The sequence below is a fragment of the Thunnus thynnus genome, chromosome 1 (assembly GCF_963924715.1).
Source record: "Thunnus thynnus chromosome 1, fThuThy2.1, whole genome shotgun sequence".
NCBI lineage: Eukaryota > Metazoa > Chordata > Actinopteri > Scombriformes > Scombridae > Thunnus > Thunnus thynnus.
The window spans coordinates 8720478-8738659 of record NC_089517.1 but is presented as its reverse complement, the minus strand read 5'-3'; the positions used below and the strand labels follow the sequence as shown (position 1 = coordinate 8738659).

Here is an 18182-nt window from a genome sequence, read left to right as displayed (position 1 = left end):
GGATGAGTGTAAATGTATGGGTGGATGTGTGCATATAGATATATGTATAGTTTAATACTTTTATGGTGTACAATCATTCATAGATATATTTCTATTTTTTATTAATGTAAAGTCTGCTTCTCAGTTCAGTTACTGTGAGCATGAATGCTAATAAACTCAAACTCAAAAATATTCAGTGTTTGCATATGGGCGAAAATAGTGCATCGTGGGCAAAACAAAGTTAATGGTGTGTTGTTTTTTCACACAGAGCTGAGGCTTGAGTTCATCAGTTGCACATTGCTTTTAAAGCGGTTTTGCAAAACAGTACAATGTCTGAACAGCTGGCGACTTACAGCGCACCGCCTGGCGCCCACAGCTCTCCAGGCTGATAAGTGCTCTGCAAGAGGTAGGGGAAATTCATTCAGGGCTGAGACTCGCCATATCCTCAACAACCCAGAGAGCAGTAAAGTTAAGTTAAAGAAACACCATCCTGGTGATCTAGAGCATTAATAACCCAGTTTATGTTGCAATTTTATGCGCCCTGGTGCGATCAGGCGCGCAACAGAAGGTGGGCGCACATGGGCGAACATTTGTCCGTTTGAGTCAGTGACCGAAAAATAGCCTAACTGTGAAAAAGTTAACCCAGCGACAGAAGAAAGCCGGGAAGCTGCAATGTCTAATTCCGCCCCCTATGAGGGTAACACACGGAGGTCTTCTGGTGTGGCACGTGGAAAAAGACCACCGGATTTGGAGCTGTCGGAAACCACTTTTAACGCGCCTGAACTGGGGACACCTGTGGGCAACGACACGTTTTCTGAAAGAGACAACATGCAAGAGGAAGGTAACACAATCACCGAGATACCCCAAGTTCACCTTCACCCGTACTTATCTCATCCCCGGATGTCAGTGCGGATGTCGGTGTACAGTACCGGGGTCCGTCCAGTCCTCACCCGCGCCCTCATCCAAGGACGCGTGTATAACTTTTTGGAAAGGCCATCTGGCTGGAAATGCTTCGTGTATCACTTCACAGTGTGAGTGTTTTTATTTTCATAATCATCCAGATCCATGGGGTATTCAAGGGTATAATTGCAACTCTAAGATCCTAATTAAACAGGGAGTTAATTGCGCGTGCGGAGCCTTGGAAGCCCGCACTACAAAGAACTGTTAATCCTGTGAATTTTTGAGAGATGCTGCACAGATATCACAGCACAACTGGGGGTCCCTCTAGGAATATTATAGCGATATTTTATAAGAGCCATAGCAGATTAAAAAATACCATATAACTCACCACAGAGAAGAGAATATCGTATAAAATACGCTCTCTTAGGAACACTAAAGGAATATTATACATATTTTTCATTTGGGAAAGTATTTTCCTTAGCATCAGTGAGTATTTCATTTTGCAAAACAGTTTGAGCGCAGCAACACAGAGGTGTTTGGGGTTTGCATTCAGTGAGTCTATGACGACAGAACATTTACAACCTATTCAACCTTACAATAAATGTTTTAGTATTCTTTTCTTTTTCTGACAGTCTGACAGGTATGTGACTTAGTCCAGAATGAGGCGGATTTTATCTACTAAAGCTCCAATATCATGAAGATGTCAGATTGTTTCACCACCAAAAAATCAATGTGACAGCTCTGTCAGGTAGCTTGAAGAGCTGTCTTTTTTGACAAATGAAATGTGGTTAGTAGTGAGGGTTCCCTACCCACTGCCAAAAGAGACATTTCACAGTTTGTTTTTCCACCCACGTTTGTGAATCTGACGGTCCAGTGGAACCAGACTGGCATTTTCAGGCAGTGGTTTAGGAATGTAGGATATGATCTTCCAGCTCACCCTCATGTGTGTTGTCTGTCCCCACTTGCTGGCACTGATAGCAGGCAGCTAAACTTGGCAGTGTGTGTGCTGTGGAGGAGGCAGCGGCCCTGTCTGGCGCTGCCACCCTGTGACCCTACAGTGTCGGAGGGGACGCAGGGGAACGCAGCCTGTCGGAGCAGGTTAGAGTCTCAGTGACTCAGAGGGAGCATTTCACAGTGCAACTGAAACACATTAGAACATCACCCTGAATATGCACAATACACAATAATAGGAAAGTCAGTGGCTGCTATGATTACGGGAACATCTTAGGTTTAATATCAACAATTCAAATATCATGTAAGTGCAAGCAAGCATGAAGAAGTGCTGTAACCTTCCTCTAATGACCACCTCATGCTGGATCCAAGAAAGCTTAGACTGCACAAAATGGGTGGAAAGACCACAGAGCGTCTCTTAACGTACAAAATCAATATTATTTTGCACAAGCCATGGTATCAGTAGCAAATGTCACTTCCGCTGGTGTGTTTGCTCTTGATAATTTGAAAAATAAGATTATAGTAGATGATAGAAGTATGTTTTGAGGTTGTATTTGCCTTGAGTTTTTCCAGCCTGTCATTGGCATGATGGTTGCTGTCTGGCTAAGAAAATCATATTTTTAGAAACCTACAGTATATCTATAGTAAACATTTTCTAATATGCCGCCTCTATCGATGCTTTCCAAAACCATTACAAATCACTGTTAAAAAGTAATTATATTTATGATGCGACAACACTGTGGTTAAGGTCTGGTTAGGTTTAGGCACAAAAACCACTTGGTTAGGGAAAGATCATGGTTTGGGTTAAAATGATCACTTGAAACGTGGTGTGGGTTAAAGTTACAATTTCTTTAAAATTACCCAACCTTCATCATCAATAGACACCGAGACAATCGTAGTTACAATTTTTAAAAAAGTGTCCTGACTCGCAGTTGGAAACGTGACACTTGCGGTTGGAAACAGGAAGTGAACAGCGATGTCCTTCAGCTAAGCCCACTTTTTTCCATCTATCTATCTAGCCATGCACCCAACCCGCCACTTCCAATTATGGAAATTTGTCACCTTATATTGACGTCATCTGAACCGCATCACGTCTCCAGGTCATAATTACCATGTCTGCTAGATGGCATCTGTCACTTAAACGTAACTATAGGTTGTTTTTGCTGGCTTCATTTTCAACCTATACTGTGGTTTATATTTTCAGGATGGGCTGATAGATAGTGTGGTGGCAAATAAATGAACTTTAGGAAAACAAAAATCATTCAGAGGCGAAGTTGTCAAAAAAGTAGAAGGTCTTCATTGAATTGACAAGTGGCAAAGACCTTGAGTTATTCTGAGCAGAGCAACTGACATGTCAAGCAATACAGTGTCATTTATACTTGAAAATGATATATGAGCACATCCTGATCCCTCTTACATCTCTCATTGGTCTTTCCTTATTTATCCCAGCAACTCCCCTAAAATATCACTGGTTATAATACTAAAGAGGAGCTCACAGGTTTATTTACTTTGTCTGTTTATGCTTGGCAGACTATTGATTTTGTCTAGTGGTGGGGGCACCCTGCCCCTAACCAACTCCCCTTCTGTGTCAATCAGCAAAACAGTCTCAAAAACAAGAGAATATGAGCTTTAAAGGACATGTACAGAGCAATAAAATAAAGAACATATATCTAGTACATTAAGAATGCGTGAGTACATATGCACTTAAAGAATATATGTAAGCTTAGAAAATATATATGTATTACATCATAAAGCTTCAACACATAATCAAAAACAACTGCATTACACTATGAATTTTCCACAACATTCCCCCCTCCTGGACTTCCATCAGTCACGATAAATTATCTTATGTACAATTACTTAATTCAGAATGTGCGTTCTGAGTTAGACACATCTACATCTTTTAATGTCATTGTCCATTTCTTTGTTCTCGTGAATGTATATACCTATAAACGCACACCTCGTTCTGCCAACACCCAATCTTGGGCCTGCCTGTTCTGCCACGTCGCAGTGCTAGTCGCTGGTAGTTGTTCTCCCAAAGCGCTTAGAGCGCCATCTGTGTGGTTAATAGATCTCTGTAGGAAGGGTGGAACGCAGGCACTGTTGTCTACACATCCAAAACTGGTCAGCCACTGCCTGAGTCTGATGATGATAAGGGCAAAGTGGAGGTGACATTAGAATTACATCTCCTTTCACTGTGATAGAATGTTTCAACCCAGCTTCAGTGCAATTCTCAGTTGCATCCCATATCAAATCACATTGGTGCACTGGAACACTCCCAACTGGTATCTGTCCCTGCTTTGGAAAACATTCAAACTTTCCTACTGCGGATGATGATATGTTGTCTGGAATGGTTATTTTCTAGTGACGTGGGCAGCCGGATATCTAATTTGTGACAATATTCTCCCATGTTACCTGTTGCGTCTCCTGAGGAGTAATTACTGATATACAGATATTCTCTGGATCCTAAAGACATGAGGCATTCTGTCTCCTCCCAAGGTCTCTCCGGTGAGAAAGTAGCGCAATCTGGCAAAGCAAAATCTGAGGTGGACCTTTTGGTGGATGTAGGTTGTTGCTTTACTTCACATGCATACTTAGCCATGTCTTTGTTAAATTTTTCCCAACTAAATTTAGTATTGGTGACATATAACTTATCACGCTTTTGAACAGACATAACAATTGCTCATTCTATTTTGTGTACCTGTGTAGTGAGTCCATTGGTACCAATAATTAGCCTGTGCCTTTTGGTAAATTACATCTATTTCAAGATGCTATGTTTTTATTTCTTTTAGAGAAAAAAAGACGTGACTCTATCTAAGAAATCATTTAGTTCTACATGTTATTAGCTATTTCTTGTAATATTCTTCCTACATTATCTTCTGTAAATGCAGGAATAAGGTTATTAGAACTAGTGTTTCTTTTTGGTCTCTCATTAGACTGTTGGCTGGGTCTTCTTACTTGAACTTGAACAACTTCAGTGTGAGTTAATGCGGTAGGAGTAATTGGTTCAAGTGTGGAGTAGATTTGCGGTTCGCTAGGTGTGGGGGTCCGATTACTGTAGCTATCTTCTTTACACTATACATTGGAGTTCTTAATGAGTCTTTGGTGTTTACTTTTGAGTTAACCTGTGGGAATTGAGTGGTGATTACTTCTAGTGAATAGCCAAAAGCTTGGTCCCACTGAGGCCCAAGCCCAAGTGTGACCTCTGTACTTCTGCGGGGTCTGCTCTACTTTTATACTTACGCATTATTGAGTGTGTCCTAATTTTACTGTCAGAGTATGTTGAACAAAGGATGTGGACAACAACAGGGCTCTGAGATCTTGAGGTGATATGCAAGAGGTTAAGATGCTTTTGCCTAATCCTCTCTTTTGCAATTTATCAGTATAGGAGGTTAACACACAATTTTTAAGATCCTGAACTCTACCTAACGTTAGACATCCACCATTGATCTAGTCTATCGTACAAGCATTCATTTTTGTAGCCACTTACAAGGAATAGATTTGATTACCTGGTTTGGGAGGTATGCATCTTTCTAGCTGAGTTGATCTAATGTCCAGTGCCCAGAAGGGGTCTGGAGTGCAATGGTCTGCGTTCCTTGACTATCGTCTCTATACAGCATCCCCTGGAGTCTGCAAACATTATTAATGTGTTTATTATGGATCATTATTACAATTTCTGCCAGTAGACAATTCTTCATTTCATGCGTGACTGTAAGATTATTTGGCTTTAATGGATAATAGTCTGTTTTTAAATTGTACAAATGTTTTTAGTTGGCTAAGCAATGCCTTGTTTCCATTTGTACAGTACAGAACTTATCCATTTACCCTGATCCACTATTTTAGAACATAATATTTTTTACACCCTATGTTGAAGAATAAATCGATGCTTGTGGAATCTAGTTTGCAGGTTCCAATCATGGCTATGGTTTCCAATCTGTGTGTCTGTTTGATTTAACAGCAATCAGAATATTTAAAGGGTATCTGTGACAGTAAAAGGCAAATTTAAAGATTTTTAGAAGTAAGAGACAGAAAGAGTTTTAATTATCTAATAGACTGTGTTTAATTTATGCAGGCCTTCTCAGGAGATTATCTATTGAGTAGTTGTGATTTTGCTCTTCCGATCTTGCTTCATTCCCCAACCTACACTGACTTTCCCACTCTCCATTCGGGCCTCGAGCTTTGGAGTAATGTGTCAATCAATCTGGACAGGGAAGTTCAGATTGATCAGTCAAGTTCTTTTTTTTTTTTTCCTCTGCTCCTCAGTCTGCACTTGACCTCTACGTACTTTTAGTCAGGCCTTCGATGTTGTGATATTGTGTACGGAATGTGACGTAACGATCAAGCCATACAAGGAAATTTAGATAAGTTAGTTTAAGCTTTTAACCAGCACTTTTAACCTTTCTTCTATTACCCTCTACCGTATTCCTGCAGTGTGTTATAATAAATAACCTTCCAAGGAATTCAAAATATTCAGCAGAAACTAGCATGTATTTGTCAACTCAACAAAAAGCCCAAAGATAGCTTTCAAAACAATTCAAAATATTCAGCAGAAAAGTTTAGAGGGTAACTGTGTGTTTCTAATTTAACTGACAACAGACAAATAACAAGCTTAAAGCAATTTAATTAATCAGAGCGCAACTGTGTTATTATTTTTAATTTTACCAATAATCAAGACTGTGCTTAAAGTACACCAAAGTCTGTAAAACAGTTCAAAACTGCATTTAGAACGGCCCAATACTTTAATTAGGGAAAGACAAATGTGTTTAGTGTAATCCAAAACTGTACCCCAGTTCAAAAATAGGTGACTGTGCTGTGTCAATTTAGTAACCAATAAGGGCATATATATATATATATATATATATATATATGTATATATTCAGCAAAAGGCACTGTACTATGCCAATTCAGTAACAATCCCAAAACAATAAATCTCTAAGCGATTCCAACTATTCAGCAGAACCGAGCAGTGTGTTTGTGTCAATTTCAACAACAAAGCTACAAAATAGCTTATTAAACAATTTAAAATATCCAGCACAAAGTAGCAGTGTGTTATCAACTTCAGCAATAAACTCAGACAATTTAAAATATTCAATAGGAATTAGCAATGTGTATCAATTCAATAACTCAACAATAGCTTTTCAAACAATTTGAAATATTTAGCAGAAATTAGCAATGTGTTGTCAACTTCAACACAGCTCAAGCGAAAGCTTTCAAACAATTTAAAGTATCCAGTTGAAATTAACAATGTGTAATATCACTTCAATAATAAACTCAAAAATAGCTTTTCAAACAATTTAAAAGATTCAGTAGAAACACAAACAATGTGTTCCTCATCTCTCCTATACTTGAAACTCCTGATCTTCTAGGTTAGTTATCATATAATACTAGTTATTTTATATTTAGTAGGACCCGCTCATGGAGACTGCAAATATACTTTATAGAGTTGCACTCTAGATACACAACCACAGTTTATCTTACCATAATTATCCTATTTCTTATTAGCGTTCTTCTTATTGTTATTATTTTTATTATTGTTACTGAGTGTGTTTCTCTTACTCATAGTGGGTTACCCCAAAGATATTTTATATTAGATAAACTCTTTTTATTTGCCCGTGCAGACCTCCCGGGCCAAAGGAGCAGTATTCGCGAATAATGTTTACTTCCTGGCTCAAGTTAAATTTATGAGCGGTTCAACCCAAGTTCACAATTATGGGTTGGCTTTGCAGTCTTCACTTTCTTAGACTCACCAGTCTAACAGGTTTATTGACACCCTCAGTACCTTCGGGTTAAAGGTTCCTATTGCAATAGTTTCACTTCACTCTTATTCTGGTGAAAGCAGCTAGTCATGACCATTCACACCAATTCACCATTCACACGTTATGACTGGTTAGTTTTCTGACAACTTACCCCTGTTTGTTACAATCGATTATAACTTCTTCTGGTTCTTTATTGGTGAGCTTTCATGCTACCTTACCAGCCGGATGGCACTAGGACCCGGAGCGATATCACCACACAGATTTATATTATAAAGCAAAACTGCTTACCTATTTTTGTGGCCACGTCTGTATAGCGACAGGCTCCAAGGTCCCATGTCCTCCGGTACTGCAGCCTACTTTGCCCAATCCTTGTTTGTAAACGCAAATAAATGAACTTAAGGAAAACAAAAATCATTCAGAGGCGCATTTGTCAAAAAAGTACAAGGTCTTTATTGAATTGACAAGTGGCAAACACTTTTATTCATCACATTTATACTTGAAAATGATATGATCATTTCCTGATCTCCTGATCCTCATTGGTCTTTTCCTATTTATCCCAGTAACTCCCCTAAAATATCACTGGTTATAATACTAAAGAGGAGCTCACAGGTTTATTTACTTTGTCTGTTTATGCTAGTGGTGGGGGCACCCTGCCCCTCACCAACTGCCCTTCTGTGTCAATCAGCTAAACAGTCTCAAAAACAAGAGAATATGAGCTTTAAAGGACATGTACAGAGCAATCAAATAAAGAACATATGTCTAATACATTAAGAATACGTGAGTATATGTGCACTTAAAGAATATATGTAAGCTTAAAAATATATATATGTATTACATCATAAATCTTCAACACATAATCAAAAACAATTGCATTACACTATGGATTTTCCACAACAATAGATAGATAGTTAGTAGGGGTGTGCCCGAATACAAATACGTTATTCGGCAAAGCATAAATAGTGTTTTTTTTTTTCTTCGAATATTTGTTTCATACAAATATTTAATTATTTATTTGTTTTCAGGAAGAAAAAAAAACCCATGTCAGGTCGGTTACATCGCTATCTCAGTCTCTCTCCTCTGCTCCGCTGTTATGTCTATCAGCAGGTCTCATCAAGGGGAGTCACATCCACCTGCTGCATGACGCACATTTCCTAATTTGGACATCACTCCTGGAGTTGGTGGTGTTCCCCAGAGATAAAACTGAGCTACTGACACACGGAAAGTGCTCCCAAGGGACACTTCATAATCTGTTGTTCTCTTTCTCCTTTCCACAAAGTTATGTTGTAAAAAATAGGCAATAAATGAAAAGTGTAAAGCGAGAATCGCCTTTGAAGTTCCACATGCTGTGCTGTCTCTGTTATGGGTGTATAAATAGGAAGAGGTCTGTCTGCAATGAGGCGATTAGTAAAGTTTTAGCACAGTAGTCAGTGCAGTCGTCTATGATCTGGGAGACTCCAGTTCAAGACCCAGTGTGGGGACCTCCTTCGTAAGCTAGTTTATTCATGAAGACTTATTGTAACATTTTAATTTTCTAAAATTAAAAGTGTAATAAAAAAACAGGATTTTTAAGCCTCTCTCCACTTTTTTTTTAGAACACAAATACAAATACAAATAATTTTCCTCAACAAATATAGATACAAATACAAATACTGGGCGCTCTGCACATCCCTAATAGATAGATAACTAAACAGAGTAGGGGATTAAATATAAATCTATGAAAACTATGAAAATGTAAACTATAAGCACAATATATACAAACTTACAAGACAAAAATACAAAATTAGATACAGATATAAAATTACCAATAAGCTATGCTTTGGGTAGGGCAAATAAAACATCTGGTTACAGTTGAGCAAATAAATACGCAAAAAAATGATGATGGGACACAAACTCAGGTCTCCTGCATGAAAATCTGATGCTTTAAAAGGCGACTACCACTCCACTCACACACACTCTATATATAGAGCACACGACTTCCTGCATTGGCACTGGATATTGGCACTGAATGAAAATAAATGAAAATGAAAAAGGACACTGATCTGCAGTGTGTTCACAGTTGTAATTTTGTTTGTATGTTCAGTTTTAAGCACAGAATATAAAGTGCCAATTCATTAATTTTAGCACTGGTCTTTCCAAAGCTGAAGATAGACAAAACTCTCTCCAGATTTGTCTCAATTCGACAATACAGCCAGGTGCTTGTTGCAAGAGCATGTTGTATGGATATTTAACTATGAAGCAGGTTTTTGGGGTCAGTGTGTTACCTTGTTTTGCAAGTGTTTGAGTGGGAGAAAAGCAGTTAAGAACAAGCATGGCCTTATCATTGACCCAGAACTAGAACGTCAGCGTGACCCAAGTCCTTATCAGAAATACCCTTGTGTGTGCGTGTTTGCGCATGCATATGTATGTCCATTTGTGTGTGTGTGTGTGTGCTTATACAGTATGCTTACAGGGGAGTCAGGTCTATTATGGTAGGGAAAAAAATCACACTGCACTTCTCTGAAAAGGAGCACAATATATATTTATCTTTACACTTCTAACAAAGTATATTCCATGCTCACTTTAGAAAGACAGAGCATTTATCCACGGTTCATTTATGATTTTCTTCTCTGCCTTAACACATTTCCTTGATGTTTGTCTGCTACAGTCAAACAGTAAATGCAGTATTTGGGTCTGGAGCAGCTTGGATCCACCCCACATGCTGGTTGTAGATGAGTCTGCCAGGAGAGTTCAGATAAATCAGAAAGTGTTGTTTCAGACCAAGCCCCATTAAACTGAACTAGACATTCTGTCTAACAGTATCAAGCTGTAGGAAATAAATTCAGACACAATTTTTAATTATTTAACAAACAAGCCAAGCGCTCATGTGTTGTTATTCTTTTCAATTTGAGCAGAATTTTTGACTATAGCTGTTTGTATCATGTCCTGTATTTAAGTAACTGTGGGAAAAAGGGATCTGTGCTTTTATGAAAAAAGCAGTCTTAGACAATCACTTCACTGCTCTTGCCTCAGTCCAACATCTTTCTTTCAACCTTGTTTTACAAAACTGATTGTCAGTGGAGAACACTGACAAGACCTATAAACTGAGGAAGGTTCCAATTGGCTATCAAGACAAGGGGTGAATTGCATTTCTTTTGGTTGATTTACTTTGCAGTGTTGATTTTTTTCCCTCTTTATCACTCTAAAGCACTTCATAACAGTGATAAAAATAAAGTATGATTGTTGCTGTTGTTGTTCCAAACAGAATATTTGATGGTAACAGCCAGTGACATGGTCAGCAGCGTCATTACTAACTCTTATCCTGTCCCCAGCTTTGTCTCTACACTGGCTGCACAACAGACTGCAAGTGAATCTGTCCATCAATAATAGATAGGAGGAATGCTTTGAGCTTTTGTTTAGAGTTCAGTTGTGTCTGTGTAGCAGAGCCAATGTATTATTTTGTCTGTTCCTACACCAAGCCCATGGGTGCCACAGTGACACAGAGCTTGTATTATCTAATAGGCCTTGAGGTAAAGGAAGTGAAATATGATGGTGCAGTTAGTAAAGAGGGTCTGACGAGTCAGATAGTCTCAGATGGATTAAAAATAAAGCTGAAGTGAATGGGTCAGCATATTGAGTATGTATGTTTACTGGCATTTCCAATGCTCTGAAATAATTTAAGCAGAACTTCATTGACAAATTACAACCATTAGCATACCGGGGTGTTTGGTTGGGAAAGTTTGATATTATTTTTCTTTTGATCCTCTTTTTATCTGCCTCTGTCACATTTGAACATAATATTTTAAATTACTTGCTGCTTCCCTAACTTGTGAGTTGTGTTATCTTTTGCCCAATGTGCCCTGCTTTTCTAAATAGACAGATTTGCTTCTATTTCCAGACTGTAGATGTAACTTTGCAAAAGAGACAGGTACCAAACTACTGAGACATTTCGTTGTATCGTGTACTTGTTGTGTTCTTTCAGACAGGACCAGCTGCTTTGTTAGCTGTGTCACGCACCGGCCCATCTTCCCTGAGAAGGTCTCCCCTCTGTCTTTTATCTGTGTTGACGTGTGGCGTGCACGCACAAGCGGGTGTATTTGGATTCCTGGCCAGTCTTCAATAAACTCAAGCTGTAGTATGAGGTGATAAGAGTCTTCATGGTGCAAACACTGACTGGAAACTATAACTCCCCCTACACATAGTTTCCATCAAGTCTGCTCATATAGGAACAAGGGAGTGATTCGTAAGGGCTTAATGGTTTTACGAACAATAGTTGAACACTAGAGACAGTAGAGAAAATACTTCCAGCGTGCAGTATTGTTAAGATGAGGCCAATTCCACTATGGATTTCCTTCATGCCCCAGTATCAACTTGTTTCAACAGGACATTGAGTCTTGCAGAACAGACAGGCTCATGTTTTTGTTTCATGTTTCATACAACCTCCAATCATGTATGTCCATGAACTGTCTCTCTGTTCCAAATAAACATTTGGCACTCAACATGTTGGGCACAATTCTTTTAATGTGCTCATGTCCATCAAATGTTGTTTATTTCAGGTTCTGCCAGGGGGTGTTTGTGAGCTCAGGGACAGTCTGTGTCAAGCTTGCTCAGATTTTCTCCAGAGCTTCACATGAGCAGAACCATAATTAGCCTAACTGCCAAACTACAATGCATAATGTTGCAATGAATGGTTACATTTTGACATGAGTTATCATGGCTCATGAAGTGCCCTGATGGCCTGAGGTTTTAAGACGCTGACCATGTAATTGCAATGTCCTCGGTTTTAGTGTTACTGGTGATGCGAGTCTAGTTGCATGTCATTCCCCATCTTTCTTTCCTGTCTCATGTATACAGTCTCCTATACAATAAACAAAAAAAGCCCCCAGAAATACTGAAAAATTTTTACTTCTTTAGTAATGCCAGTTATGTCCATATTTTGTTTGGTTAATATTTAATTATTACATTAAAATATTTAATTTAATGTTGTTGTTGTTGTTGTAGTTTAAGAAAATATTAGTTTTCTCAAGTTCTCATAATTCCATACTAACCACATACTTATATCAACATAGACAAACATATATGGATGACAGCAAAACACAGAAAAATGATCAAATTTGATTCAGTTAACTCAATTTTTGTTTAGTAGGCATTAGACTTCTGTCACTGTCCCAAGTTTTGAAATATTGGCAATGCATTTAGCTTTTAAAGAATAAGCTTTTCCATGCCTCCATGTTGTTTGGTTTTTACCAAGCATTGGAATATGCTACTCTTCTATAAGCTGATAAACTCAGATGGTGCCATATGACTCCATTCAGAAAATATGCCTTTCACCACCACGTCGCCTGCCAACTGAAATGAAAAGTTAATCAGTTTGTCCTTGCCTCAGCACCAACCTTCCCTCAAAGTTTAATGCAGATTCTTTCTTAATTTTCTGACTTACCCTGCTAACAGACAAACATGATCAGATGGAATGGGGTGAAAGGATAACCTCATCTTCAACTCTGGTAGTGGAAGCAATGATGCAATGAAATAAAAACAGGAACTGGGCGGACTGAAGCACATGTTAGGGTCAAGGGTTTGAGAATGGCTCATCACCTACATATATTGCAAAGAGATCTCCACTACTATCAAATTGAACTGAATTTCACCATTTGTCTTTTACAGTATGAACAGCAGTGAAAAAATGATTACTATAATTAATTTTGTTTTACAAGACAGTGTTTAAGCCTTTGTTTTAAGTATGAACTGTTGTCTTTTCAAGTAACAGAAGCACAGTCGTCAAAAGATTCCTGGTGTGCTTCAAAATTATAATTTGCGTTGAGAAAGATTTGAAGTCAAAACCTCAGGAGAAAGACAAGGCCACGCAAGTGAGTGTTATTTTTTTCTGGTATAGTGCCATTGCAGCTTGAAGCCTTATCTCAAAGAAATAAAATATCTTTATCTTACGCAAGTTGAGGAGTTACAGACGTCTTATTGTTGCTGCAGCTGAAACACTTGTGACCTTGAGGGGGAATAAGGAGAATGTTAAGGAGCAATTTAGTGTTTGTTAATACTGTGTGTGCGTGCGTGTGTGTGTGTGTGTGTGTGGTCCTCAGACGTGTGTACGAACCTGTGCGCTCATTATTTGACGAGTTTATCATGCGTTTCACATTCATATGGTTGAGTTCAAAAGGTTTCACAGTATTTCCTCTGAAGGGCTGTCCTTGAATGTTTGCTCAAATTGAGTCAGATACTTTTCATGACAAAAATACAAAGTAATGTTATGCTGTCTAGAAACTTTATTTGGAAAGTTGTTCAAAAGCTCAGACTTGAATCAGACACCAAACTTAAGTGAAGCTGTCGCTGTTTAAATCAAAATCTGAGATGTTGACATAAATATGAGGTGGAATGATGAAAAGTGTTTGAGTGACTTGAATGATGACAAAGTTATGTAAAGCTTTGATTTGAGGAAAATTAAGTTGATAAGTAACCAAGAGCATCATTATCCAAATAGAATAAATAACTACAAGACAATAAGAATGACCACCAATGTAAAACAAATTTAAGACTACAGTATAATCTGCTTTGTTTCCTACAGGTTTCTCATAGTTCTCGCCTGTCTGATCCTCAGCGTCCTCTCTACCATCGAGCAGTACCAGGCTCTGGCTCACACAACTCTCTTCTGGGTGGTGAGTGTGAAATTTGATCAAGTAGAAAAGTAACACCTGAGATTAACCGTAAAACGTTTTTTCATTGGATTGTCTGTCAGATTTGATCTACCTCTAAGACAAAAAGTTAAAGATCACATTACATGACTTTAGCACCTACTGGACCATCCCAACCCTCAGAGTTGAGAGCTGAGTTTTGGGTCTGATGAGTGATGACTATTTTGCAAAACTAGAGACTTTAAAGCCACAATAAGACCAGAAAGTGGAACTGCAAGATTAATGTGTTTATCCTCACAAAATAAAGGTGATACTGAAAGCAGGCAGTTTATACTCTGACAAGATTGGGGATATAAAATGACACAACTAGCATGATATATATGGACTCTCTGAGTCTGTGTTCCCTCAAAGGTCGACACTTTCAAGAGGGTTTGAATGGGCCAACAATTTACTTTGCCTGTAAGAGTGAATCCACTGATAGTGGTGAGTCTATTTAATGAATATGAATGGATTTTGCTCAGAAATGTTACTGTTTTAAATGCAGGGATGTTAAGGTTGAAGATCCCTAAATGATCTCTTCTAGTGTGTTGGATTTGTTCAGGCTCAGTGTGACCGTGTGCACACATCGTAGAAAAGCAATGAGATTAATCTTTCCAACAGTGTAGATTCCCAATTCCTAACTGTAGTCTTGAAATGTCACTTTAGAATATATTCATATGTCCAGACTGTGTTTTTGGGAAAGACTAAAACAGTCTCAAATAGGCTTACATTCCTGGCGGCCCCCTTTGGACATGATTTTACCTTGAAACTGCTCCACAGGTAGCAGCAGTGAATATCATCTGAGTGTGTTCCGTTTTGGAGAATACATTTACAAAATAATTAATCTGCATTATTTTATGAATGTTAACATGAGATAAAGTGTGAGCATAAAACTAGGAAACACTGTTTTTGTGCTAATAAGGCAAATTCATCTCCTACATTAAATATTTTATGGACCGTTTTACTCAAGCTGGAAACATGTATTCAGCTTCTAGGGAGGCCTGCATATGAAACTACCTCATGTGTGGTGCATAACAAGTCAAAGCTGCTCATCTGCCAAATGAAAATGAGGATAACAGGTGTATGCTTCACTTTCATGCAGTTTCACACGCACTAGCTGTATGTACCAATGATAGTATCTACCAGTATGTTACATAAAAGGCATGCACCAGTACAAGAAGAGAAAAGGAAGACAGCCAGCCAATGTAAATAATGCAGGTTTCAAAACATAAAAAAAAAAAAAAAACAATCAGCTTTATAGATATTTTATGAGGTAGGATGCATCCCACATGTTGGTTATGCCTTAAGGATTCACTGAATGTTATTGGGTGAGAAATATCACATTTTTTTATGATCTTTATTGAATTTCACATAATTAAAATTCACAAAAAAACAACCAAACAAAACAATAAAACAAAGAAACAATAATTTACATTAACAATAAAGTGCAACCAGTCCCAAAGTGCAAAACACCAATAAAGTGCATCATCTCTCAGACTCATAGACTCTCTTGTTTAAAGTGCTGTCAGTTCATAAGTCCAGTATGTTCCAGGGGAGGTGCTGAGATTTGTCCATACTTCTCCTCCTCCGGAGGTCAGTAAGTATCAGTGTTGGATTACAGTCTGCTGTATTATCACGGCACATCTTGTTTTCCATAATTTTGAACATACGACACATATAATTAATTGTATCAGGTCTGTATGTTTAGATGGCAGTTTTTTCATCAATAATACAATAAATTACCATTTTGCAACATAAATTAAAGTGCACACCAACAGCTTTCACTTTATCCCAGACTTCTTGAGCTTTGTAACAGTCCATTAAGAGATGCTGCTGTGTCTCATCATCATTGCAGAAAACCATTGGGCATTTTTTTGTAGTAACATAACAACTCCAAGACATAACAGCTCTAACAGGAAGTCTCCCCACAGATGTCAGCCAGCGAACATCCCTAATGCTCCCTGACAGGTTCATACTTTTTAGATTTTTTATCACCTCTGTGCTTTCATTACAAGTTAAATTTTTATAATTAATAAATCCACCATCCAGAAAACTCCACAGTGTATCCTGATCATTGGTCCATGAAGTACATGTGTCTGAAAGATACAAGTAGAGCGATTGTAGTTTTGAAGAATCTCAGAAAGAAGCTGTACCTTTTTTCACTCTATAAAAGAACTGTTTACATTGTAGTTTCAGCTTGTAGCCTTTGCTCCCTCTGCTGTATCCTGATCTGACCTGCCCATCCGTTCAGCACTTTTGTCTTGTCTATTTTTGTTGGATTCTGATATTTGGAGGCTTGATTCTGATATATGAAGTAGTTAAGAGGTAGTTTTGTTCCCATTTCAACTTTTTATTGTCAAACAACTAATTTAAATGAATTAAGAGATTATAATAATGCTCTTAATATAAAACAACGTAATAACTAGACATTGAGTCTTTGAAATGACTCATATATTGGATATAATTCATTAAAGCACAAAACAATTTGAGAGTAAACAAATATGCTTAATTAATTTCTATCACAGTTTTTATAATGTTTGTATAATTTTAATTTTTTGTGTTGCTGGTGCTGCAACAGTAAGCACCATGATTGTGAAGATGTTTCTTTAACAACAAATATAAGCCCTCAGTTTCTGTTGTTTGAAAAGCAATTTCATGGGTAGAGTGACCTAACTGCTGCCTCACAAAAAAACAATTTTGGGAAACTTACTTTGGAACCACATAGACTTTTTTTCGACAAACAATTTCGGGGTGTCCCGCTGGCCTAAGAGGGCGAAGGCTCCTCCTCTAAAATCAATAGTAAATAGGATAAACTTAACCCTGAGGCACCAGCTGTGGAGCACAGGCACTGTTTGGGTGATGGGTGAATCACTCAGGCTCAGACAAAAGAAAACCCCTAGAAAGGATAAAAAAGGACTTGAGGATTTTCTTTGAGGAGGACTAGAGTGTGCCACATATGACAAGTTCACCTTGGCCTGAGGATAATGGGATGAAATGGTCATGGTGCTTCATGAGCTGGCACATCAGAATCTCAAATCCTCCAGGTTCATTGTTGGATCCAGAGAGATTCCGTCTGGTGCCAGAGACTCCTGCGTATGACTCAAAACAATTAAAAAGAAAAGCATGAATTGTGTTAATAAATACCACAAAATCATGAAATATACATTTCATGGCAAAATGTTTTTCTGCCTTAAGTTCACCCTCTGGAGATACTTAATCTTCTTATTATTCGCTTCTACACAGATAATGAATAATTAATATTTGCACTGCTACTAAACCTTCCAAAATCTCAAACATTAATCTTTTTCGTCCTCCATCCCAAAGGGACTATTTTGTACTTTGTGCTTTCTAGTATTGAGATTTGCTCTGACCCTGCCAATCTTTCTTTCTCTCCTCCCCCACCACAGAAGCATCTTCTTTGTCTTGTTTCTTTCTTCCTGCATACTCAAGGTTAACAGAGACTACGCTGTTCTTTACTTGGAGATGCAGCACAGGCTGACAGTGTATTTGGTCAGATGCTTGGCAGTTTGCCCAAAAGATTCAAATTCTCCAAAGAATATGTTTGTTTGTTGGATCCCAAATGACTGTTAGCTACGAAAAGGTTTTGCTACATTTTATTTCATTCTGGGTCACACTGCAAAGAAATCCTGGCAACATAGCATGTTTTACTTTTAGTCAAAGACCATCAAGTCACTTTTGAATGCTAATTACTTTATTGGAAGGACATATAAAGTGGGAGGATGAACGAGAGTTAGGGAAAAGAAGACATGAAAGGGGTTAAGATTGAAGAGAGGGATGAAATTAGGGTTGTGCATGAGGAGATGAACAAAAGGGATTGATGATGGAGTGTAGGACAGAAAGTGTCGCAGAGAGGAACCCAAGGACTGTGACTCAGTGTGAGGAAATGACTACATGAATTATTCTAGTTTTATCGCCC

At 38.1% G+C, this 18182-nt stretch overlaps 1 protein-coding gene across 2 annotated transcripts in view; it reads left to right on the top strand.

The window, feature by feature from the left end:
- Positions 1-329: 329 nt before the first annotated feature.
- kcnq1.1 (potassium voltage-gated channel, KQT-like subfamily, member 1.1) overlaps positions 330-18182 on the top strand; it is a 52681-nt gene continuing 34828 nt past the window's right edge. For both annotated transcript variants that reach the window (XM_067575089.1, XM_067575004.1), the window contains exons 1-2: positions 330-1010; positions 14140-14230. In XM_067575089.1, the coding sequence (XP_067431190.1) occupies positions 652-1010; positions 14140-14230 (450 nt within the window). In that variant the 5' untranslated portion in view covers positions 330-651. The remainder of the gene's footprint in view (positions 1011-14139; positions 14231-18182) is intronic.